Source organism: Poecilia reticulata, linkage group LG5 (assembly GCF_000633615.1).
Source record: "Poecilia reticulata strain Guanapo linkage group LG5, Guppy_female_1.0+MT, whole genome shotgun sequence".
NCBI classification, from domain to species: Eukaryota; Metazoa; Chordata; class Actinopteri; order Cyprinodontiformes; family Poeciliidae; genus Poecilia; species Poecilia reticulata.
The window spans coordinates 21,814,813-21,839,250 of record NC_024335.1 but is presented as its reverse complement, the minus strand read 5'-3'; the positions used below and the strand labels follow the sequence as shown (position 1 = coordinate 21,839,250).

The 24,438-nt window shown below is 39.1% G+C and overlaps 1 protein-coding gene across 2 annotated transcripts; it reads right to left on the bottom strand.

The window, feature by feature from the left end:
- Positions 1-461: 461 nt before the first annotated feature.
- On the bottom strand, positions 462-19,633 carry LOC103465190 (sodium-dependent neutral amino acid transporter SLC6A17-like). Of its 2 annotated transcripts, XM_008409809.2 has the most exons (12): positions 19,280-19,622; positions 13,421-13,881; positions 10,774-10,931; positions 9,550-9,676; positions 9,102-9,283; positions 8,908-9,018; positions 8,597-8,838; positions 7,517-7,709; positions 7,245-7,437; positions 6,835-6,994; positions 6,025-6,187; positions 462-4,260 (listed from the first exon to the last, which is right to left on the bottom strand). In XM_008409809.2, the coding sequence occupies exons 2-12, from the start codon at positions 13,701-13,703 to the stop codon at positions 3,847-3,849; spliced, it is 2,226 nt and encodes a 741-aa protein (XP_008408031.1). In that variant the 5' UTR covers positions 13,704-13,881; positions 19,280-19,622; the 3' UTR covers positions 462-3,846. The 2 variants fall into 2 exon arrangements, with proteins under 2 accessions (XP_008408031.1, XP_008408032.1); XM_008409810.2 differs by lacking the exons at positions 462-4,260; positions 6,025-6,187; positions 6,835-6,994; positions 7,245-7,437 and having other exon boundaries at positions 7,522-7,614; positions 19,280-19,633.
- Positions 19,634-24,438: the final 4,805 nt, after the last annotated feature.

The window sequence follows — 24,438 nt, the reverse complement described above, 5'->3', positions numbered from 1 at the left end:
ACACACACACACACACACACACACACACACACACACACACAAGTCTTAATTTCTTACAGTGTGTCCTTTCAGCCACAGTTAATGTGCTGTTAAAATGACAAGATATTGCTTTTACACTGACCTAAAAGTTACTGATACAGTTAATAAAATAAAATAAACACCAACTTTATTTGTTTTCTGGTGAACAAAGTGCATCAGTCACATTCATTTTTACTTTTTGTCACTTGTTAAGACATTGCTATACTTCACATGAATAAAAACCTTCAAAATAGTTTGGTGATTTGGATGCTTACATGACACACACACACACACCACACACACACACACACAGCAGGAGGAATCTGACTCATGGCAAGTAAAACTACACACAAAAACATGACACAGGGTTTACAGCCGCGCCAGCAGTCATTGATCATAAACCATAAAACGTTTTTGACAAGATGGAAATGAGATTGCTGCTGTTTCTTGGCCCGCCACTAGGTAGCAGAACATTTCAATACCTGCTGAGAAAGAACCCCTCTGTCACATTACTCTTACTCGGATTAGTTTTGGAAAACAATATTACCCAAGATTTTGAGAATTGAGATAGTAGAGAATAACTCAGAGTCAAACAAAAAGACAAAATCTTCCTTATGAAGGTGTCGATTCTCCTTGGATCTGAATGAGAACAATATTTTAGAACAAGAAAGATTTAGTCAGGCTAAAGAGAAGCATTGAATACGGAGCTAAGAGGTAAAGACCCTACATGCAATACTCTGAAGAGCCGCTGGGTGTCATAAAAGAGCAGTCGATGTGAATTTTTAAGCATTGGAGGCGTAAAAACAAAACATATTTCTGAAGCTGCTGTCCTTCCAGTTTCCTGTCTAACCATGCCGGTGTATTGAATAACACCTGGTCAAAATGTGCGTGAAATTAATAGCACCCGTTCTGGATGGTGCGTGTTTACCAAGATAACCGAGGAGGAATTCACAGTGTCCTTCTCCATCAGCACCAAGTACTTTACTTTCCTTGATGTTTTTTTTATTTTTGCCAAATTAGTCTGAATGAAAATATGAATAAAGAGTTTGCATAGTGTGAGATGTATGTACGTTTATGAATTTGGCAGACCGGTTTCTCCAAAGTCACTTAAAAAAAAGAGGAAATAATAATAATAATGCAGTTAATATCAAAAACCTTGTGCTGCGATCTGTTGGCCTAAGCTCTGCTCCATTAGATCTAATTTAGCTAATTTGCACACTAAATGCATAAATAGTTTTACTTTTCTCAAATTAATTCATCTATGCTTAACTTGAATGTGTTTGACAGCAACATCAAGAATAATCTTGTTCATATAATTGTAAATTCACAGGAACATTAACCAACATGTTTCCTCACTCCTACTCCAAAGGCTTCTTTGCTACTGAGATAATTGAGTTAAAATTTAGAAATGACTTAATTTTTTTGAGACTTTTTGACTGCTTGCGTGGCTGAAACCCTGTGGGCAAGTGGTGAATATCGGTGCCTCACACAGCCCTCCGTAATGTGACGAAACCTCAACAGCGTTAATATCCAGCAGCATTTTCAGAGCTAATAACAACAAGCAACACCAAAAATAACACGGACAAATGCTTAAATACACAGAAGCCTCAAAGAAAATGAAAATATATATTTCATGTTCTCATCTCTGTTCATCGTTGCTCAAATATAACAGCAAATATACAGCATAATAAAATAAATAGTTCATTTATAATTCAACATCTGTGCTTTGAATATTGTAATAGAAAAATAAATAAATGTGCAACATGAACAAAGATGCGCTTTATTTTAACAATTAATTAATGTAGAAAAAAATGTAACATTTTAACATCAGTACAATGGTCACAACTGTACCTAAATGTAATTATACTAAACAGGTTTAGTTTTCTACAAATATACAGAAGACTGCATGTTGGTGCTTGTAATGGCTGTGCAGCTGAACTGTCTAAGGCTTTCTGCAGTGCATGCTATTAGCTGACAGGTTAATGTTATTTGGGCTTTAACATCGCAGTTTCCTCTGTCTTTTGGTCCATTTTTGTCAATATTGTTCATTATGTTTTGTCATTTTTAGTTTGTGCTTTTATTTTTCTGTTCACATTCGGCCTCTGTACTGTTTGGGACATACAGGACTTTCCAGACACTGGCCTGCCTGGAAAACATGAGTACTAAAGCCTTAAAATAAACAGCTGTTATGGAGACTTGGCAACCTCTGTAATACTATTTATTTCTACCTGATGTTTCACTAAGGTTCTTCTGCATTTAGTTAATTCCTTTAATTTTAGTTTCTTATTTTTTTCTTGTGTTCTGCTCTCTGTATGTTGGTTTAGATTCATATCATGTGCTTAGTAGATCACTTTGTGCTCTTATTCAGCTTCCTGTGTTTATTTCTCTATTCATTAGTCACGGTCTCTCAGTTTATATAACCAGGTTTTACTCTCAGCTGCATCACATTCTCCTGATTCGTCACACCTGGTTTTGGCATCATTCATAAACCCTCCATGGTGAAAAACCGCTCAGATTCTCCTGATTGCCATCATGTTTTTACTGCTTTTACTCTTTTTCTTGGTTCTCTTGTTTTTTTTTTATATATTTTTTCTTTAATTAACTCAATAACCATCACTGTGATGCTGCCACTTTGAGGTTTGCATTTGGGTCCAACTACAAATCACAACACTTCTGTGTCATGTCAAATTTATATTGAAATTAAAGTTTTTGGACACTTTGATCAATAAATTTATTGCAAAAAACACTATTTTATTAAAAACAATTGTTTTCTAGTGGTAATGTTTTTGCACACACTGAATAAGTTTACAGGAACTGAAGAATTATTTTGTCAAAGAATTTTTTTTAGTAAAATCAAGCTGCTACAATAGAGATTTAAACATTTTGTAGCTTTTCACACATCGCTACCAGGGAAGCCAGGAAATGGAAAGACAGATGTTGTTAGTTATAGAAGTACATTTTGAATTGTGCATCTTTGTACCAATAAAGCAATTACAATCTGTGACTTGTGCACATAAATTGTAAAAATACACATGTGCTTTTGTAGCATCAATCAAACAGATTCGACTTCAGATTAGCTTTAAATTAGCAGGAATATCTGGTGCCTTCCACACATATGAAACATACCATACAGGTTTGTGTTCCAGACTCATGAGTATAAAATAAAACCAATAAAATAAACTTTTACTCCAACTCCACACATGTGAGTCTCACATTCTTTGCCTGAATTCAAGTGTTTTGTTTGTTTTCACTCTTTGGTGAAGAATCTAAAACGATTAACTTCTACATAACGTGTAACGTGTGTGTGTGTGTAGGTGTGTGTGTGATGGAGAATGACATCAGTGCTTTAATCTCCACATAGTCAAATCTACAGGCTTCTATAACTAACTGTACATCAATATTTACAGACTGATCAAAGGTCGCTACATAAAATCCTGAAGGTGGTTAACTTTGGGTCTGAATGGAACAGATTTGTAATCTTTACAGCAGCCTTGTATAAATATCACACAGAAACACATTCAAAACACTAAATGTAGTTTTTTTTTTTAGATGCTTTTTGTGTGTGTTCATTTCAGACTCACTGCATATTGGACTAACAATACCTTGTTTTACCCAGTGTATGGCTTCAATCTGATCACAAAAAGCCAAAAAAACAACAACAACAACTGTGTTTTGAAGTGTGTACTCTACAGAAAAACTAGGCGACCACTTAAATTTTCTGTGTTGTACACGCTTCAAAACATTGTTTTGAAAGGTTTTGTAATATAAGGGAATAAGGGAAAAGGCTGGAAACTGAACTGCATTGGATTGATTTTAGTAAGAGGAAAGTCAAGAGTCTGACTCTGGTGTGAGAGGCGTGAGAGGTGTGGGTGGCGTTGGTGTCGTGGGACTTATCGCAGCGTTTTGGTAGCTCGTGCCGTAGCAGACGTTTGGAGACAGAGAGTTGGGATCCACAGATTTGTTCCCTGCAGGGGTGACGTAGGGTTTGCGGGCTACGCCTGACAACGGCGTGTCGCCGGGCTTGGCCCCGAGGATGAATCTTGCCTCGTCCTGCTCCTCAAGGTTGGAGATGTCTTTCATCATGGTTTTACGGTAGGAGACAGACAGCTTGTTGGAGCCGTCTGACATCAAGTTGAAGTGGCGTGCGATGAAGACGATTGGGAGAGGAAGCATGGCCACTACGATGAGAGCGAAGCACATGGCCAGAGCCCAGGGAGGGTAACTCTGGAAACGTTCCTGAGCCTGTAGAGATGGACATGTACAGCTTAAGACAAACACAAGGACAAATATTTACACTTATAAAGATAAAACAGATTCACTTAGTGTCATACTCCTAAAACTTTTCTCATTTTATTAATTTACAGCCTCTTACTACAACATATTTTTTGGGATAGACTCAAAAAGTAGCACGTAAACCGGTACAAAAAGGATGCATACTTATCAAAAATCTTTTACAAATAAAAAACTGTAAAGTTATTGGTTACCAAGTCATTTCAGTTTGTTTCTGTCACACTGATCTATGATAAAGTTCCTCCGGAGTGCTATAGAAAGCACTCCCAGTGCAGATCCAGCTACGCTCCAATAAAAAATTATTCCTGCTCATCCATGTTTATTGTTCTCCTCTATTAACTCTTTCTATTCTTAACATCCATTTCATGAATAATTTCTTACTCCTCCTTCTCAAATTATTATCTTGGCTGGTTTGGCCATACACAACTCTGCTCGACTCTCATCTCCCTTCAGTTTTCCATCTTAGATTTCTCCCATTAAATTGGAATCAGCGAATAGAAAGCGAAGTTGTAAACGATGTCATTGATCTTCTGCGTAGCTTTAGAATTACAGTCTGTCTGAAGTTTTAGCAACAGCAGTGAAGGAAATGAACGACTGTTCAGTCTGTTTTGGGGCCCAGACACATTGAATTAACACTAACATAATTGGGTAAAATTTAAAAATTCAACAGAGTCCACGCCTCCAGGAAGCAAATGTTTCTCAATAGCCAAGAGCACAGACTCTATTTATGAAGAAAAGCATAAAACAAGGGGCTGGTTTTTACCAGGAAAAGTTCTATCAATGACATTCAGTTCCTCATTTGGGGCCTTCTTGAGTCTTCTTCCTGAAGCCACCAGTCAGAAGACTCCAACGAGATTATTTAGCTTGAAGATACTTGGACTTTGTGTTCGCATGAAAGTCTCACCTGCCTCAAACTTTCACAGAACAGCTAAACAACAACAACAACAATTAACAGCTTGAGGAACTTCTCTCACTATTGCTGAGGCACTGACCCAAACACCAAACCACAGCAACCAACAAAAAGCATGACTGGAGTCTAATAACACCAGTAGTTTTCTTACTGTTGGAGCAGACTATGGAGCAGAACAAAAACCTTTTGTCAACCATCATTGATGAAGCAGCTTTGGCCTCTTAATAGAGATTTTCTTGGGTTGGAAACAGAAACACATTGTCATGAAGTGGTTGTTGTAGGTCAGGGGTCCCCAAAGTCGGCCCTGGAGGTACCGGCATCCTGCGTGTTTTAGTTCTCTCCCTGGTTTAACACACCTGGATCCAATGATGGCTCACTAGATGACCGAAGAAGAACATTGACCTTCTGAAAAGGTTGTTACCACCACCAGGGAGAGAACTAAAATATGCAGGATGCCAGTACCTCCAGGACTGACTTTGGGGACCCCTGATGTAGGTGGTGAGGATGGATGCGGTCAGACCCAGGTGAGGTGCAAAAATGAGTTTAATGACATCCAAAGATACACAAAGCCAGGAACTACAGGTGAGCAACACGAACTCTAGAAGGCCACAGTGGTACGATGGTAGCACAAGACTTGACAAGAAGGCAAGTGACAAAAGAGCAGGATCGGACCGGGAACAGGAACCACAGGTGAGCTTTAATACGTGACGGATTAATCAGGGGAATGAGAGACAGCTGGGACAACACGGGCTAAATTAGCTGAAAGAACTGACAGGAAACCCAAACCACCACACATATAAACTGACCAGGTCTTCAACCCAGGCGTTGTATCCAGGTGGGCTGATGGCCATCTCTATGACTGTGGCCGAGATGAGGACGATGAGACAAAGAGGAGAGACGTACTTCCACAGGTAGAAGTAGATTATAGACGGTCGAAAACCCAACATGTCCTCCAGGTCTTGCATGAAGCTGAAAAAAGAAGGCAGCAACATTTACACAAGACAAAATAGTAGCAGACACACAAAATTACTACAAAAACATTGTTAACCTTTTTCCACATTTTTCCATATAATAACAAGAGTCTTAAAGTTTTTTTAAATATTGTAAAGCACTTTGTTGTAGGAAATTTGCTATATACATAATTTTAACCTTGAACTTAAATCTGCTAGCATTGGAAGTTTTCATAAAATACTGACACAAAGTGGAGCATCATTTTAAAGGTTATTACAAATAAAATCAGAAAAATGTGGCATGTATTTGTACCTGAAAAATATAAATCTTATAAAATAAATAGTTAAAATAAAATAAAAAATAATCCAAGTAAAAAGAAAATGGGTTTCCAAAAAAGATAAAAATAAATAAAACTTAATTAAATTTTTTTTATTTTGTATTTCTTTTATTTAACCAGGTAAACCCCGTTGAGATCCAGATCTCATTTTCAAGAGGGACCTGGGCAGAAGTCTGCAAATATCATTTATGTCATTATTATGCTATACTTTGTGATAAAATCCTAAAAGCATACTGTAACGTTTTGGCTGTAACTTAACCTTAAGTCAGTCAGTGTGTACAAATACTTTTGTAAAGCAATTTCTATAGTAACACACTCGCAGCCTTACCGTTTGGTGCCGTAAATCCAAGCGACAGAAACATTTTCCAGGATCACTACAACAGTGAGGGGCAAACCAGCTGAGTAATCGTCAAACATGGTGACGAAATAATTTCCTGAACGCTGAACAAACAACAGCCCACAGAAGAAGGCCACGATGCAGCAGCCCACTGAAAAAACACGCAGACAAGAGGAAACATTAGAGCTATTCTGGGAGGAATATGGAAAAATATCAACGCTGTTTTCCAGCCCATTACTGGTTCCAGATCCTATTAATGGTTTGCCATTCAATACACGTGAAGCGTTGATACAAAGCTTAATGCAGGCTATTCCCGGATGTATTTTAATAAATCATAAGTGCTGAGTTCAGAGTTTGTGAGGGAGCCGGGACAGGAAGTTGGTGCGGAGAGCTGGGAGTACCTGTCAGAAGCTCTTTCTGAACTTTGTAGGCGTCAAGGACGGGTGTGGTGATGCCAGTCATGGTGCCAATCATGCTGCCCAAGCCAAGGTTGATTAGCATGAAAAAGAACATTACAGACCAGAAAGGGGATGCTGGGAAATGGGTCATGGCCTCCGTGAAGGCGATGAAGGCCAGGCCGGTGCCCTGAACTGCCTACAGAGAGACGATCCAGGCAATGAGTTGCGGTTCGTGCTGAAGGTCAGCTGATTGTCGATGTGTCACAAACACTCGCCTTGTTGAGCTCGTCCTCCAGCAAGCAGGGCTCCAGACCCAGCTGGGCAAAGCCGTCCTCCTTTACCGTCTTGATGATGCTGTACACGTCAGCGTAGTCTGATGGGGTGAGATGGGAAAAGTTCACGTGAGGAGGAATGAGATCGTGACTCAGGACGTTGGAGTTGAGGTATCCCAGGATCTTTTCTCCATTTCTACAGACATTAAAAAGTAGAACGGTCATATAGCAAACACACAGCGAACGACAGACATGAAGCTCAACAAGAACAAGCCACACCTGGACAGAAAATGGGTTTTCAGCCTGAGCTGTACAAGCAATAAGGTCACAGTGACACTCAAGAGTTCTGAATATTTGCTTATTCTGTTCTATTTACTGTTCAGCTTTAGTTTTTATACCAAACAAGAGTAAATCTATGATGAAGTCTTAGAAAAATTATTATTGATAGTTTTTCTAAGACTTCATTATATTTGTAAAGGATTTAAAGACGGGGATAACGGATTTATTTACAAGTAATGGATGAGTGTTACTTTTCTATTCTTATACAATCGTTTCTGAAATTTTTTTTTTCATACTGTGCTATTTGAGCAGCATGGATTGATGTTGAACTGGGGAACATAGAAAAGTTTTGCTAAATTGTTGGCTGTTCAATTTTGTGCGCTGTTGCCTATGTATTTTGTTAAAATATACATCGATATTTTGCTTGATATGTGCATTGTTGGGCTGCATTGTTGCTTTACTTGGTGTATTTTTTATATATTTGTATATTACTGAATGGTGTGGTGCAACTGATAATAGTCCAATATGGTCAAATCAAAAGTACAGTGCGAGTGTATTCTACTCCACTTTGTAAACATTTATTTATCAAAAACATTTGTGTTCAATTTAGCGTAGCACAAACGCAATTCTTTTTTTTTTTTAGTTTCTACAAATAAGTAGCCAACCAGGATGCTGCAACAGCAGATTGAAAATTAGTTAGCTTAAGCAGCTAAATAATGTTGGGAAATCAGACCAAAATGTTTTTATGTGATGTAATCCGAACATTGTGCTCATATTACGGGTTTTTATTTCACTTGGACTTACTCTGCGACACATTTCTCATTCATGATGTTGGCCTTGAAGCCCAGCACGGCGAACACCACCAGCGTGGCCAGAATCGAGGTGAAGAAGTTGATGAAGGAGACGAGCACGGCGTCGAAGTGGCAGTTGTTGTCAATCTTGTTGTAACTGGAGAAAGCTATGACGCCTCCGAACCCCAAACCCAGAGCAAAGAACACCTGGGTGGCCGCTTCCCTCCAAACCTGCGGCTCCAGCATCTTCTCCAGCTGAGAGACGAGGCGGGATTATTAGGAGCTGCTTGACTGGTGGAGGTAACATCATGTAAGCAGGCTCACCTTTGGAGTAAACATGTGAGCGATCCCATCTACTGATCCTTTGAGCATTAAACCTCTGACCAGGAAGCAGAAGAGCACCACATAGGGGAAAAGGGAGCTGAAGTACATCACCTGCAGAAGAAAAAAGAAAAATGCAAAAAGGATGCAAAATAGAAAACATTTAAATTCTCTAATGTTTTCTCCATCCCCACTACCTTCCCAGAAGAGGCGATTCCTTTAATGACGGCAAGGCAGACAATTATCCAGGCCACCAGCAGAGATAAGGTCATTTTGATGTTGAGGCCGCCGCTCTCTGCGATGGTGCTGGTCGTGTTCAGAGTCTGCCGGTACCAGAAATATGTAGTGGCTGAGCTTTTGTCACACTCCGGCTCCACAACTGGAAAGAGAGAATGAGAAGTTATAAAAGCTATTTGGTTTAGAAACGAGTGTGGAAATAGAAGACGATTTGTTTCCGATGAAAAGAGCCGAGGAGCGGACGCACAATTGGAAATATATTGTAGCTGGGAATGTTTGCTCAAGTTTCAATTTACGCCTCTCAGAGATACACAAGGTCATCTGTGGCTTAACATGCAGAGCATGAACCGCCAGAGATTGCACAGATGTATTTGTGTGTGTTTTAATGTGAGATTTGACGTCACTCACTGGCTATTGTCCCATTTTTTCTAATCGGACAGTCGCTCCACGGCAGAGGGAACTGGAAGGACTGGAAAAAGTAGAAGATGCTCCAACCAATGATGACGTTGTAGTAGAGACCCACAAAACCGCAAACCTAGATAGATAGATAGATAGATAGATAGATAGATAGATAGATAGATAGATATTCAACATTTTAATGCAGAATAACATCTGTGCAATGGAAGAACAGCATTCAGATTAGGCAGGAGGATGTTCTGTAAATGTCCCAAGAAGCTGCCAGTCTTCTTTACAGTCTTTCCAGCAAGGACATTCAGACTCTAAATAAGGTTGGGGAAAGCATGAATAATTAAAGTCTTCTCTTTTCAGCAGCGATCTTCTCTGAGGTATTTATAGCCACAACTTCCCTGCCAGTTGTGCTTCTCTGAATAAAGGCTGCCTAGCATTCTCAAACACATGAGTGACGTCCACAAACCACAGAGGGAGCACACATACGTACAAACACATGCAGGTATGTTGACCGTCTCTGGCAGCTGTGCACACTGTTGGTTTGCTGTCAGTCAGTTTCATATTTTAATCATCTGGACTGGTTTCACTTAACGTGTGTAACATGTCAAAAATGTATCAGTTGAGTTTACCGCCTTCCTCATAAGTTTTGTAAATTTTGTAGAGAGCATACAGCAGTAAAACTGGTTGACCAAATGTGCTGGAGCTCCAACTGGGTTGCTAGGTAACGTGGCAGGGCTCTGCCAAGGTTGCTAGGTAACTGCGCAGTGCCCCTTGACTTAACAATCGAGAGGTTTCTGAAACGGCTCATTTTCCCAACATTAACTTGTTTCCAAAGCAGCCGGGTGTTTTTTAATCGCTTAGGCATGATCTCTCCATGTTCTGGGTAACTGATGACTTAAAATTTTCCTTATGTGTGAGTGTGTGTCTGATTGTTTGCTCTGTGTGTCTCTGGTTTTCTTCAAAGATTTTATGTTTGGTTGCATAAAGCCTTCTGTCTTTTTTTTTTTACCTTGGCTGTAAGTATTTTAATGCTTACTGACGCAGTAAAGGGACATGCTCATAAATCACACAGAGCTTGGTCTTGTTATACTTTCACAGCTGCACATTCAGCATTTTGTTCCTCTTCAGGATTTAAGAGCTGATATGAAAACATAAACTCCCAAACCCTTATCATAAGTGCATCTGAATTATTCACTATTAAGGAGAGAAAAAAAACATGGGTACCATCAGACTTGACATCCCAATCCCACCGAGACGCGGACAGACGTAGTTCCAGACTCCGATGCTCCCACGTCTTATCTTCTGACCCACAGCCAGTTCCAAGAAGAAGAGCGGGATGCCGATGATGAGGAGGAGGATGAAATAAGGGACCAGATATGCACCTGAAAGACAGAAGAATGGGTTTAAACAAATTATTTATTCATTAAATTTCCCTGTTTGCTTCCTTGAACAGGAAATGTGACAAACAAAACATGTTTGTCACATTTCTTGTAAAAATTCATTTGGCCTGGTCAGTTCTGCCTATTTTGAGCTCAGAATAAGATGTTTTAAGGCCCCCTGTCACTTTAAATCCTATTAAGTTGCTGCCCACGCTCCCCAACTCAATGTTTGGGAAAAACGGCTGCAAACAAACACGCAAGTATATAAATGTACATATTTGAAAAGCAGAAGTAGGACCTCCTGCACAACCAACAAGAATTCAACAACTGACTTCTAGATGGTAAGTCAATAACAAAACGCTTGTCTTTTCCAGCAGCCATTATACAGTGCATACAGCAGTAAATTCAGCTGACCAAATGGAGCGAAGCTCTGCTCGGGTTGCTAGGTGATAGGTTGAGCTCGCCTGAGGTTGCTAGGTAACGGCTCAGTGCCCGCTGATTTTGATGGAGGTTTTTGAAAGGCCAAATTTTTTAGTCACCAAAAAAGTTTAACTTATTGCCATGAAACAGCTGAGTAATTTTTGTTAGTGTTCACGTTGTTTTTAGAAACAGCTGAGACCCAAATAGAAGCATAAAAAGGTGCAAAATGTGAAATTTGCATAATAGGTCCTCTTTAACTGAATTCATTTCCTCATTCTGAATTTAAAACAGAGTCACCCCCAGACCTCCTCACTGACTTTTTACACAACACAAGAAGTCAAGCATGAAGAGAAAGAAGGAACAAAATGATGGACAATGTTTTAAAAAGGGAGACGCATGAGAGGGGAAAAAAGCCCGATGGGAGCCCACACAGCAATAACTCTAAGATAACTCCGTCTGTAATTTGTTGGTAATTGGCTGACAGACAGTAAATTACACGTGATAAATGGCAGCCAGCCAAGACTCCCAACCAGAGCACTTTGAGGAAATAAATTGAGCCTACAGGCAATAAACCGTTTGCTTTGGTAGTAAATCAGGCAGAAGCAGCAGAGCTGAAAACAGTCGGGACAATTACAGCATCAACCCGTCGGTCCGTCACGACAAGATGTCGCTCCTGATAGTGAAAATACTCAGTTCATGCCTCCGGCTGCATACATGCATCCCAGACAAAGTAAAGCCGATAAAGTTACAGCGACACGTTTCCTCCAGCTCCTGTTTGCAGGAGGATTGGTTCAGCCCGGCCCGGCCCGCCTGCCAGCTGTAGTAATCAATAGTGCGGCTATATTTAGACCTTTTCAGCACAATGCAGCTGCTCTCTTGGCATGTTCTGCTCTGAATGAAAGCGATGAGCCGCTTTTGATGGCTGAGCTCTGAGGTGAACTGCTGAATGACTTTCTTCAGCTTCACTGAGGAGCCAAGAAGCTAAGTAGCATAAATCTGCAAATTATCTACATTTTAACATGAATATTGCTTCAAAATATGACTTCCTTATGGATCGTTACAAGCAGTCAACATGGATTAGCTAAAGAATTGAAGTCTCAAACTCAAACTCCAATCCAAAAATAGTTATTTTATCAGATAGATTTGCAGGAACAGAACAAGAAAACTTAAATCAACATCACATCTTCCACACAGTAAGAGCTGCGCTGCTCACTCGCCTGTTTTGATTTGTTTCCCTGCACATCTGCAGACCAACGTCTTCAGGCATGAAGTTTGAAATATGCTCTCATGTTGGTAATTAGAGGTTTCTGCTCTGATGCCTCTTTATAATTGACTTGCATTGTCTTTTGCTGCTGTTTGATCACAGCGATTGCATTGCAGCTGCTCTGGATTGAATATCATAACTTGTACACAGAACATCTGGGAAGTATTCACAGCACTTCACTTTTTCCACATTTTGCTGTGCATTTATGTTAAATATTTACTAAAATACTCCTAATTGTCTTTAGTTTTGTGTGTGCGTGGTTGGTAGTTAGCTTATGAATTAAAATTGCTGTCTAAACATGACCTAGATAAGAGTCGGACAATTACCAAAATGTTTATAGCAAGTTAAAAAGGTTTTATTTCACATTATAAAACTGGGTTAGATGGACGACCTTGGCCACTTTAACAATGGCATATTTTTGCTTATAAGGACATATTAGAACTTCTTCCGTCGTATTTGTTTGCGAACATGAAGGAGGACGTTCTCTACATTGTGAGAACTTATTTAGAATTTCTGTGACTAAAATCTGAACTGAACTTGGAAAGAAACGTTTTCAGTTTCCTGCTCCATTTTCTTGCAGAAAATCACGGACCTAAAGCAGCTGCTGTCACTAAGCGTTTCAAGGTTTCTCTTACTGATTTTGAGAAGAAATCATCTGTCTGTAAATGTTTCAGACAACTAATCTCTGTGTTAGTTTATTAATCGCAGTGTTACCTTTTAATCCTGATCAAATAAAGGTTAAGAAAGAAAAGTAAAATCCTCCTTCCTCTGTGCTTCTTGTGATTCAAAACATCTTCACCCTGCTCACCTCCTCCGTTCTTCTGGCAGAGGTACGGGAATCGCCAGACGTTTCCGAGCCCCACGGAGAAGCCCACCTGGGCCAGGATGTACTGCAGCTTGCTGTTCCACGCCGGCCGGCCGTCGCTCTCGGGAACTTCTATCTGAGGGATCTTCTTCCCTGCGGCCGCTCCCACATTCAGGGAGCTGCTCTTGTAGTCGAGAGGCTCCTCGTGGGCGAGCAGGTCGGCCACCGACTCCGTGACGTGCTCATGGCTCTGCTCTCGCTGCACCACCTTGCTGGTCTTAGGCATCCGGGAGGCTGGGGGGTCCGGGAAGGGGAGCGGGGACGGACAGAGAGAGAAAAAAGGAAAAGAAGAGAGGACTGAGAGGAGGAGAGAGATTACAGACAGGAGAGGAGTGGGGAGAAGAGATGAATGGATGAAGCTATGAGGAAGAGCCTGATGAAGGGTCCAGTACTTGGTTCCAGATCTGCATTTGGAGAATCAAAAACACAAAATGGATTTCAAAATTAAGAGCAAACATAGTGGACAGATGTACAAATTCACCCCCAAAAAACTTTTATGCTTCTTCTACCTTACTGTGGTCTTTATGGCTTCAATTAGCTGCTACACTGTGAAACATTTGAGCCACATTTAGTTTGTCTACCGTCTTCAGCTCTTTAAGTCAAATAAATGTATCGAGTTTTAGATTTGGAACCTAAATGTTTGAGTTTGTGAAACATAAACTTGCACTAGTAAGTTGTGTTAACTTTTCATAGATCTTGTAAAACCTCAAAGAGTTGAATAAATTAGAGGTTTTAGGTTAGCAATTAAAAGAAATTAAAAAAGAAAAAGACGGGAGTAGGAACTGTTTCCCAGAATGCTTAGCGTCTTGTTTTTGTATCCTGAGATGGAAACACGTTACATTGATTTGATTCTGGTGTTTTATTAAGGCAAATGTTTATTTTAATGCAATTCTCAGATATTTTGCTCCTGTAGTTTTGAAACAGGAATTTAAATCATTCTAAAGTAAAATAAGTAGTTATTTTAACTTCATATTGTAAGTGAAAATAATAGAGATTATATATTATTTGGTTTAAATTGCAGCATTCAGTTAAAAAATTCACAATTCAAAGATTAATGAACAAAATTTAGACAACTTGTTTCTTGTTGCTAAATCAACTTCATGAACTTTCTGAGTTAAAGCAAAATCTAATTTCTTGTTGACTGAATTTGCATGTTCAAGGCAGCAGATGGATTTTCATTTTCAAGTTAAACCACCTCCAAATGTTTTACAGTGCACTGGTTGTGCTAATGGTTCTCTGGAGTCATGAACTCGGTTCAGGGTAATTCTTCCTCTTATGTAACATTTTTGCTCCCGAAGTTTCCAATTCTGAAAATTGTTCTGTTTAATTTCCCTGCTTTGAAAAGCTTAGCTCCAGCGATGCTTTTTTCGCTCCGCAAATCCTCTAATCCTCTAAAGCATCGCAGTAACATGCATCCCGGCCTCTTTTTTCAGGGGAACGTCATGCAAAAGTAGTGGAGGAGGTAAACATGATGCTTTGGATGCAGAACCCTGTGTTTTCCTGATCCTCATCACACGCTCCTCTGCTGGTAAATCACCAGCTTCTCTGTTTAAAAAAGAAACATCTGGAACAAAACTGTAAACGTTGTACGATGTTTCATCAAAAGAAAGGAATGAAGGTAAAAATCTGCTGTGATTAAGATTTAATTCTGCCATCAATTTTTCACTACTGAATGTTTTTGCAACAACAGAACTCAATGTGAATCCCACATTCTGCTTCCCAAAACAAAAAATAAAATCAGAAATTAAAATATGGTTTTGTAACAGAATCATCCTCTTCCCCCTAAAATCAATTTCTACAAAACATTTCAATTATTAGAGAGAGAATTTTAAAAATTACCAAAAAACAGATTGAAAATATTGTTTTTGTGTTCAAAATTACAATAAATGTTTCAGAAATCTCCAATTTTATTTTATGTAAATAATCTCTGTTCAGTGGAAAATAATCAAGCAGAGGTCTAACCTGTTTAAACATGTAAGATTTTAAAAGAAATGCGTTGTAGACGTTTTTTTTTTTTTTTTTTTTTTTTTTTTTTAACACAAGAAATCCTTTAATTTTGCATCAATCTTTGTCTACAAACTCTTCAGGAATATGTGGCATTCAGCAATATTTTGTAACAATAATAAACACCTATTCACACTGACTGTATATGGAAATCAAAAAGTGTTTAATGATCAGTTAAATCATTTTCTTTTACTTATTTTGTGGTCTCACTTTAAGTTTATAGTCACCTTAACTAGTAAAGCCTTATGGCCACATTACTACTGAATAAAACATGTTAATAAAATAGAACACACTGTTTTAATTGTAGGAAATTTTAATGTATTTATTTATAACTATAACAATCCACTTCACTAATTTAAAAAGGCTTTCTATTTCATTTTACCTTCACTTTGTATTTCATTGCTGTCTGCTCCTCTATGTTTCTTTGAGTTTGTATTGTTATCATTTTTGTTCACTTTTTTTTTTTTTAGCATAGTCACAAATCTATTGAGCCACATATTCTCCATTTTGGTAGGTTTGGTCTTCCATAGATTTAAGAGGCAGACCTGAAATGCCCCACAAACCCTCGGAGCAGGAAGTTACATATTTGCAATGTGTTGTTCTGTATAAAAACAGATTTCCTTTTTCCCCATGTGAAGTTGAGCTGCTGATGCAATAATCCACAAGTCATGGTAATCCGGGGCGCATTAACCGGAGCCCCTCCTCCCCTGCGCTGCTTTACGACTTGTCATTCATTCCCACTCTACAGTACACAAGACACGTAATGTGAGCTGCATCATCCTTTCAGCTCCAGGAACACATCAGCTCACAGAACCAATAATCCTGCTGAAAAATGAAACAAATTGACCCAGAATGTAAATGAACTCGGCCAACGATGAGAGTCGAAGCCTCAGAGCGGCCGAGAGAGGAGTTCCTCCTTATTCCTCCTTCGTCGTTTACTAGCGTGTCCTTGAAACATGTCGACTTTTTTTTTATGCTTTTCTGTGTAAAAATTCAAAGTTTCTTTAAGTTGAACCAGCACAAGGGGAAAAGAAACCTTTCATGCTTTGGTCTAAACGTCTCCCACAGTCACATTGTTTTTGCAGCCCTTATTTTTAATTTTTTTCAAGGATTACTCTTGCTTTTAACTCCGTCTATTTTCACATAAACTCTAACCAGCTTCTCCACCCACATCATTACGCTGCCACGGCTATGTTCCTGCATGGGGTTGGTGTTGGGGCTGAAATGATTCATCAGACTCATCGTGATGAATCGATTATTGAAATAATCGCCAACCAATTTAGTAATTGATTAATTGTTAACTAACGTATGCGAAAGGCTAAAAAAACAAAACACAACAACATATTCAGAAGGATAATTAAACCAAAACTATAAAAATAAATACATTTTAAATTCAAAATAAATAAACAACACCTTCGACTGTTAAAATGCTTTATCCAAAACTCCTGAAGTGCCATAATTGTCGTGCCACCAAATTAACTTATGTTATTGAATTTTAGTCACTAAAATGTGAACATTTAAAAAGATTTTTTTATTGAACTGCTTGTTTGCATTTTTAATGTACTTCTAATATCGTATAAAAAAAGATTAAGTGGTGAAATGAAGAGCAGGTAGAACGTACCAATTTTTAAAATCTACTTGATCATCAGAATAATCGATATGATAATTGATTAGCTGGCGCGTTCAGCAGCATGTGCAGCGTAAACTTTATCTTTCCTGCTCTGGCTGTCAGCAGGTTCAACCTGAGCTGTGGGTTTATTTCAAGAGTCTGTTCCACTTTTTCCATGTTTAAATGACGGATTTATGTATTTGGGTTATTTGTGGTTCTTGTTTTCTGTGACATAATGACTTTCCTCTTAGTTCTTTTATTCTTTTGTTCTGTTCTTTGCGTATTGTTTTAGTTTTGTGCCCTATTTGATCCCTCTAACTTGATTTTTTTACTAATTAGTCACTGTCCTTCAGCTCCTCTAGTTCCCCTCTATGTCTCACTTGATTAGCATCATGTAGTTCAATTAAAAAATACTTTATTAATCCCAGAAGGAAATGAAATGTAGCTCATGTTGTACAAATTACTGAAAGAGTTGTTGTGGAGGCTGATAGCAGGATAGAAGGATCTTTGTTGTTTCTTGCCATTTTTGTTTATTCTGTCCTTCTGTATTCTGTTATATTATCTTCATTATTTTCTCTTTCAGTTGTCGTTTCTCTGTGTTTGTTTCTCTCCTTCTCTCAGCCTGTCAGTCTGCTCCTCTTCCCAGCTGTTTTCCATTTCCCGATTTCCCTCTTATCTTAAGTGACAATCAAAGCTCCTCAATTGGAGTTTATGAATCTTTCTGCTGGTGATTTTGTCTCTTTTTTATAAATGAAAGCGTTTATTCCTCATCACTAAACACGATAGTTATTTCTCCATCAGGACAACAGCAGCTTCAGTCACCGGACTTGGAGATAAATCTTCATCTCGTCCAAATTAAATTTTGCTATCACACATCAATAACATCCAGTAGGACGAGTGATAATTGGCAGCTTTCTGACAGGATCACGAAACCTGATCTGTTGTTTTCACAAAAATGTGCAGACAACCAAATGAGGTTTCTTTTTAACTTATTTTAAAGGGATTAAGAGCAGGACGATTTTAATTCTTTGAGTTTCCTGCTGCTTATCAAGTACAGAAAATAAAATTTAAAAAATATTTTTTTTTTCACCTATCAGGTGTTTTATTACAGCATATACACAGATCAGATTTGGGAATCTTGCTGTCCAGATGTTTCTGCACCAAGCTTGACAGAGGCCGATAAAATAACTTCATTTGGACAAATGAAACTTTATTGGAAATTATGGAAATTTTAGGGAACTTATTGGGAATTAGCTGGAAAATATTAGATTTTCTTTGTCTTATCATGGCCAGACAACAATGCCAAAAAACAATTAATGTTCACCAGATTTATCCAGTAGTTTAGTCAAAATGAACTGCAGCAATTAGATTCAAATATGTGGCCTCAGTTTTGCAGGTTTGTGTGGTGATGAACACGGTGCATGTAGGAGGCGTGGCCTCAAAACCCCTGCAGTGAGCAGAGTGCTGGGTGAATGTGACTGACTGTGTTCTTGCGTTAAATCTGGTTTCATTTTAGTCAATATTAGACAAAATAAATTTCACTTACCCATATTTAAGATCCCCTGGCTTGTGCAGCCAAATTTGAATGCTTATCGTCTATTATTATCCTGTGTTTATTCCTGTTGAATTTATGCCAACTCCCATAAATTCTTGTTCATTCCCAAGAAAAGCTTCCAAATTTGAAAAGTGCAAAATCTCCTCTGTGAGTATTTCTCAGTCTCTGAACTAGTTAATCATTGACTCACTTTACGAGGATAAATAAAGCCTGCCTCACCAGAGGCTTTGGAACTTGCAGAATAAAGGCATTTATCCTGAATCTGGAACACAGCGAAACTATACTTCAAATCAGAGCCAAGCAGACTCCTGAACGACCTTAAGAGCGTCACACCGGAGCCCCGCTGTGCAGAGCAGCTGGCACATGTGCTGCTGGTGATGATATGTTTGCTCCTCATGAGGGATGCGTCGACTTCCAAACACATCCAAGGTCAAGCCTGACCTCCGCCCAACAGCAGCGCGTTTTACTCCTCAAGACGCTCAAATTTAGACAACTTAGAAAGATTTAAACATCAAAGTTTCTCTGCTATTTTAATGCAGCATACACAAGAATCTCCCAGCTGCGCCGAGAAGGCTTCTCAACTTCTGCAGTGAACCGGTCTACATCATGCATGTGTAGAATTAGCCCTGCTTACCGTATGGGTATTTTTTGCAGCGATGTCCTCCGATTAAAATGAACGCGGTTGTCGGATGATATACGGAGAGATAAATGAGCATATCCACGGAGCAGATCTGGTGAGTGTTTGGTCCAGACTGAGCGGGTGCGGACGGAGCATCACATGCTGAGCATCTGAACATCTGACAGCGCAGGGAGGAGAGTCCGGAGCGCACCGTGACGCACAAAGACCTCTCAGCTCATTATCCGCGCTGACGGACCGACACCTGCCGCTCCCTCCCGCACTGGTCATCTGGACTCCAGCTCATCCATCCGAAGGGGGCGAAACCGCGAGGGTAAATAAAGAAAGTGAGCGTTGTCTTGTTGGTTTGTTCAGATTGGTTGGAATCTGAGGAATATGACAGAAACTTTCACCTGTGTTTGAAAAAAAAATCACTCCTGGTAAACTTGGTAAAGAGCTTTTTTTCTGATGGTAAAAATTTAAAATAAATCAATCTTTTATTTTATTTTTATTTCTTTACTCAAATACAGTGGTAGAATAAACTCGGGTTATGAGTTTCAACAGCATTTTGGGTCAGTTTAACCCAACCTTTGGTTAGGATGGGTCTGGGGGCTCCACAAAACAGGCTCAACACATTATGCACAATTGTAGAATCTATATCTTGGTAAATCAGCAACAAAACACTTGTCTTTTCCAGAAGCCATTGTGCATGCAGTGGTAAAAACAGCGATACATACGTGCTGATTACTAGGTGACAGGCTGGGCTTGGCTGGGGTTGCTAAGTAAATGGCCCATCAATGGTGGCTTAACAAATGGGAGGATTTTGAAACAACTCGTTTTTCAGACACCAAAAATGATAAATACATGGTCAAAAACAGCTGGGTGGGTTTTTAAAGCACTTTGGGTGTTTTTAGAAGCAACTGAGACCAAATGTGAATATAAAAACGGTCCTTTAAAACTAACACAACATGTCATAAAAAGAGCTTCATGCCTGTAGTCAGACATGATGGTGGGAGGTGATGGAGGCATCAGGACCTGGGAAGCATTCCCTAACCAATCTCTAGTAGAAAAATGTGAAGGAGAAATAAGGGTTTTTGAGAGGTCTAGTTAAAGCCCAAACCTAAATCCAAGCCAGAGTTTTGCAGCAGGACCTTAAACAGGCTTTGTAGCTGATTTAAAGCCATTCTGGAAAGACAACCGAGTCATAACAGAGACTCTTTGTAAATTATCTCATGTGCTCAAAGTTTTTATGACCAAGGATGGGACAACCGGTCATCAGGCTGAAGGGCAGCTACATCTATCGTCATGAGGACTTTTTTGAATCCAGTCAGAACCAGAACCTATCTGAAATGTAGCTGTGAAGACAGAACCCAGGAAAATGTCAAACTGCTGTAAAACTGAAGGCAGCCTCCAGATAATCCAGTTTGTTGATCAAGCTGTGGGTGTCTGCAGTCGGACTGGGCGGTCTCTGCTCTATTAAGACCTTGGCACGTCTGCAGCAGACACGGACCCCCCGGGGACCATAAATCACACCCAACACAATATTTTTTAGCACCGCAGAGATCGAGGAGGAAGATAGTATCGAGTGGCCATTTTTCATCCTCACCTGATAGATTTGTGCTCCCCACATGTCCGCCTCCCAGGCTGTTGTAGTAAAATGTGTTTCATCAATTGAGGTTTATGTCTGAATATCGAACAAATACACCAGGCTGAGTCTAAATTAGGCTGTAAACATGATTCAAACAAGCATCTGTTCGGTTTATAATGTGTGTTTCTGTGCTTCAGTGCGTTAAAACCATGTCAGGCTGAAAGGAAAACGTACTGAAATCTTTATTACAGCCACACTTTGCTCTGTGACTCTGTTAATGCTCGTTGTTGAAGCAGCCAGGAGCCACAGCATCCCCAGGATCGTATGTCTCATTTCTCCGATGTCTTCTAGGGCCTTGTGATAAATCACTTCACTGTGATTGGCTGCCGAGGCCTCCGAGGTTTCGCTAGCATCCAGGATGGAGATTGTTTTACATCTTTTAAGAAGCAAACGTTACAAAGACATCTCCTCTTTCCACTGCAGCACGTCTCTTCGATCAGAAAGTTCTCCATGGTGAGCTCTGCAGCGCTAGATAGAAATAACCTTTATGGTCCCACAGCAGGGAAATACGGCAGCTGCAACTTAACGCAGGAACATGAATATTCACACAAATATAAAAAAGTAAGAACAACAAACTGCATAGTAGGGAAACATTTGCAACATAAGAATAGCGCAGTCAGATTAAAAGTAATGTGTGGCAGTTAATTTAGAGAAGAAAAATGTGCAGAATATGCATGAATACATGCAACATTTACTCATGTAAGACCAGAACGACTTCAACACAGTTTTACTGAAGTAAAATGAAAAACGTCCATGTAAGAAATTACTCAAAAGTAGAGTAATTGGTAGAAAGGCGACTTTAGTACTGAGTAACTCATTAAAAATCATTAAATATTAAAAAATTACATCATCAAATGAACCAAAATCTAGAGATATGTGGACATTTTAGTATTTTAAAGACCAACGTTAAAATAATTAATATAAATAAAATAACTACAAAATTAGGCAAAAGAATCATTTTTCCAGATCTTTTTCTTTTCCCCAATATAAAACTTTAATAAAAACCGTTGGTGTGTTTCTGTGTCTGCTGAGGTTTTGGTTAAAACAAGTTTGATCTTCATTCAGTGAATTTACCAACACGAGTATCCAGAAATTGTACTCCAGTCAGAATAGCAATAGTTTGTAATAAAATTACTCAAGTAAAAATTAAAAGTACAGCATAGTAGAAATATTCAAAGTATTTACATCCTATAGAATTTACATCTGACTTTCAGGAAACTTTTCAGTTCCTCTCTCTTCCAGCTCACCTGAATCAGATGAATAGTTCATTACCATGATGCAATGTTTGTCCCACCTGGAATTTTGTTTTTAAGTTTCTGCAGCTTCATTTTGTGTGACATATTTTCTGTTTTCCTTTAGCAGATTAAAAGTTGCACCTGGAAATGTTTGTTTTGTTCGATGCACCTTTGTGCACCTTTGTGCTCTCGGTTCTCTTTTTTGTAAGAGAACCGAGAGATTCTCTTACAAAAAAAAAGAAAATAAGATGATTCGTTCTCTTATGTGGGCTTAAATTAACTCTAATTGGACTTCTAGGGACTGACTGGCCTCGATATTAATTAAAACTTATTAAGGACTCAACAATTGAGGGTTTCTGATTGCTCCTCATTTTGTTTTTTCAAATTTTACAACTCCCTTTTTAGTTTTGGTGGTTTAAAAAGCCAAGTATTTGTTTTCATCTTTCTTTATTGTGTTGGTCTGCATGCAGCACATTTCTTTTAATCGCAGCATTAATTGTCTGCAGGCTACAAAATAGACAAATGCCAGAGGAGGTTAAAGACTTTATTAAGGAATGAATTTACAGTGAATTAATGCTCATTGTTTCCCGTAAAGCGCCCTTGACAAAGAGCACATTCACAGCTGCTGCTGCAGGGCATCTGCTAATTAGACAGCAGAGATAAACTCAAATATTTGATTCAGCAGAACTGCAGGCTGGTGGGGCCGTTCTGTCTCTTTCCCCTCCGATTAGCAAAAATACATCTTAGTTAAAAACTATAAAGCATTATTTGTTGTCTAATGCTGTCATGTTCAACCTCACTGACTGAAAACACTTTTTAAGTAAAGCACCAGACGATAAAGGTTAGGACTTTTTATATTCCCCACACTTGAAGTGATTTTCCACGTCCATTTTAGTTATTTTATTTCATTCGCTCAATAGGAAAACTTCATGGAACAACTAAAAGACGTTGTGAATGAAAAGGAGCAGAAAGACATATAAACTCGCACCTATTCACATAAAAAGAGTATTATATCCATTATATCCTCAGGAGACAATTAATCTGATTTCAAATACACAAAAAACACAACAAAACAGAATTTTAGTCAAGTTTTTTTTCACTTCATGTTTTAACCGTTACAAAAGAGAAAGCAGTTAAAATTTTTTGGAGATTTTTTGTGACATACCAGATCAAAGTAGCTCTTTATTTTGAAATACAAGGTTTGAAAAGAACGGTTTGCTATTTTTTAAAATCGATAATGTTTTGAGGTTTAGCTTGCATCCAAACTTTGGACTCATCTCTTCATGTATCATGAAATCAAAACCTTCTGGTAGACTTAACTCTGGGTATTTTTCCAACAAAATTACTGGAAAACAGTTGGCTGAGTTCAAAATAACTAACATTTAGAACATGTAGAAAGGCTACAAATGCTATTAATTCGGCAGAAATTTGGCTGTAACAGTTTTTAAACATTTCATTATGTAGAATGAAAAATATTGCAGGAGTTGCCAGGATGCTTTGCTTTGTAACCCACGGCTGCCATCTTCTCATCGGTGCACATGACTTAACCTGACCTTTCCACTAGGACAATCACTCTGCTTGCATGTCAAACAAACCCAGCATATAAAAAAAACTAATCGCCAGCAAAGCTTGTGTGGCAGAATTTCAAGGTTTGATTTCATTTGCAGCTCTCTGAGCTTTTACGTTGGATTTTCATTCTGATTTTGTTCTGTTCACTTGAGAATCTCTCTCGTCTTGCATTTTTCTACTCGCTAAAAGCCCTCTGTCCTTCTGGACGTCTTCCCCTCAAACCTCCCTTTTTGGACCTTGTTTCATCTCCCGGTTCTTGCAGCCTGACGTCAGCAGCGACACATTCCTCCTCCTCTGCGGTTCACCTTCAGTCGCCTCCAACTTCACGTTGTCTCCCTGCTGGTTTGCAGCCCCTGCTTTCTGTTTCTGCTCCCCGCCTCACACATCTTGCACTCTGTATCTGCACCACATGCAGCCAGTACTTTTCCCTTACTCCAGTCTCATTTATATTCCTCCCTCCCCATTCCTTTTTCCCTCCTCCCTCCCTCCGTTGTGCTGTTTGCGTTGTCTGGGTCACTCTGAGTTGCTAAAAAAAGCCTTTCCCTGCACTGGGCTCTGTGGTATCATTTATCTAGTGCATGATTCTTCACGAAAGCAGCTGAACAAACAGCGTTGGCTTCTCATAGGTGCTGTAATCCTACTCCAGTCAAAATCAGACGAGTTTTGACTGATTCGATCAGACGAGTCAAAGCAGGTGATGCTCGCTGCTCCACGACTTGTTCTAA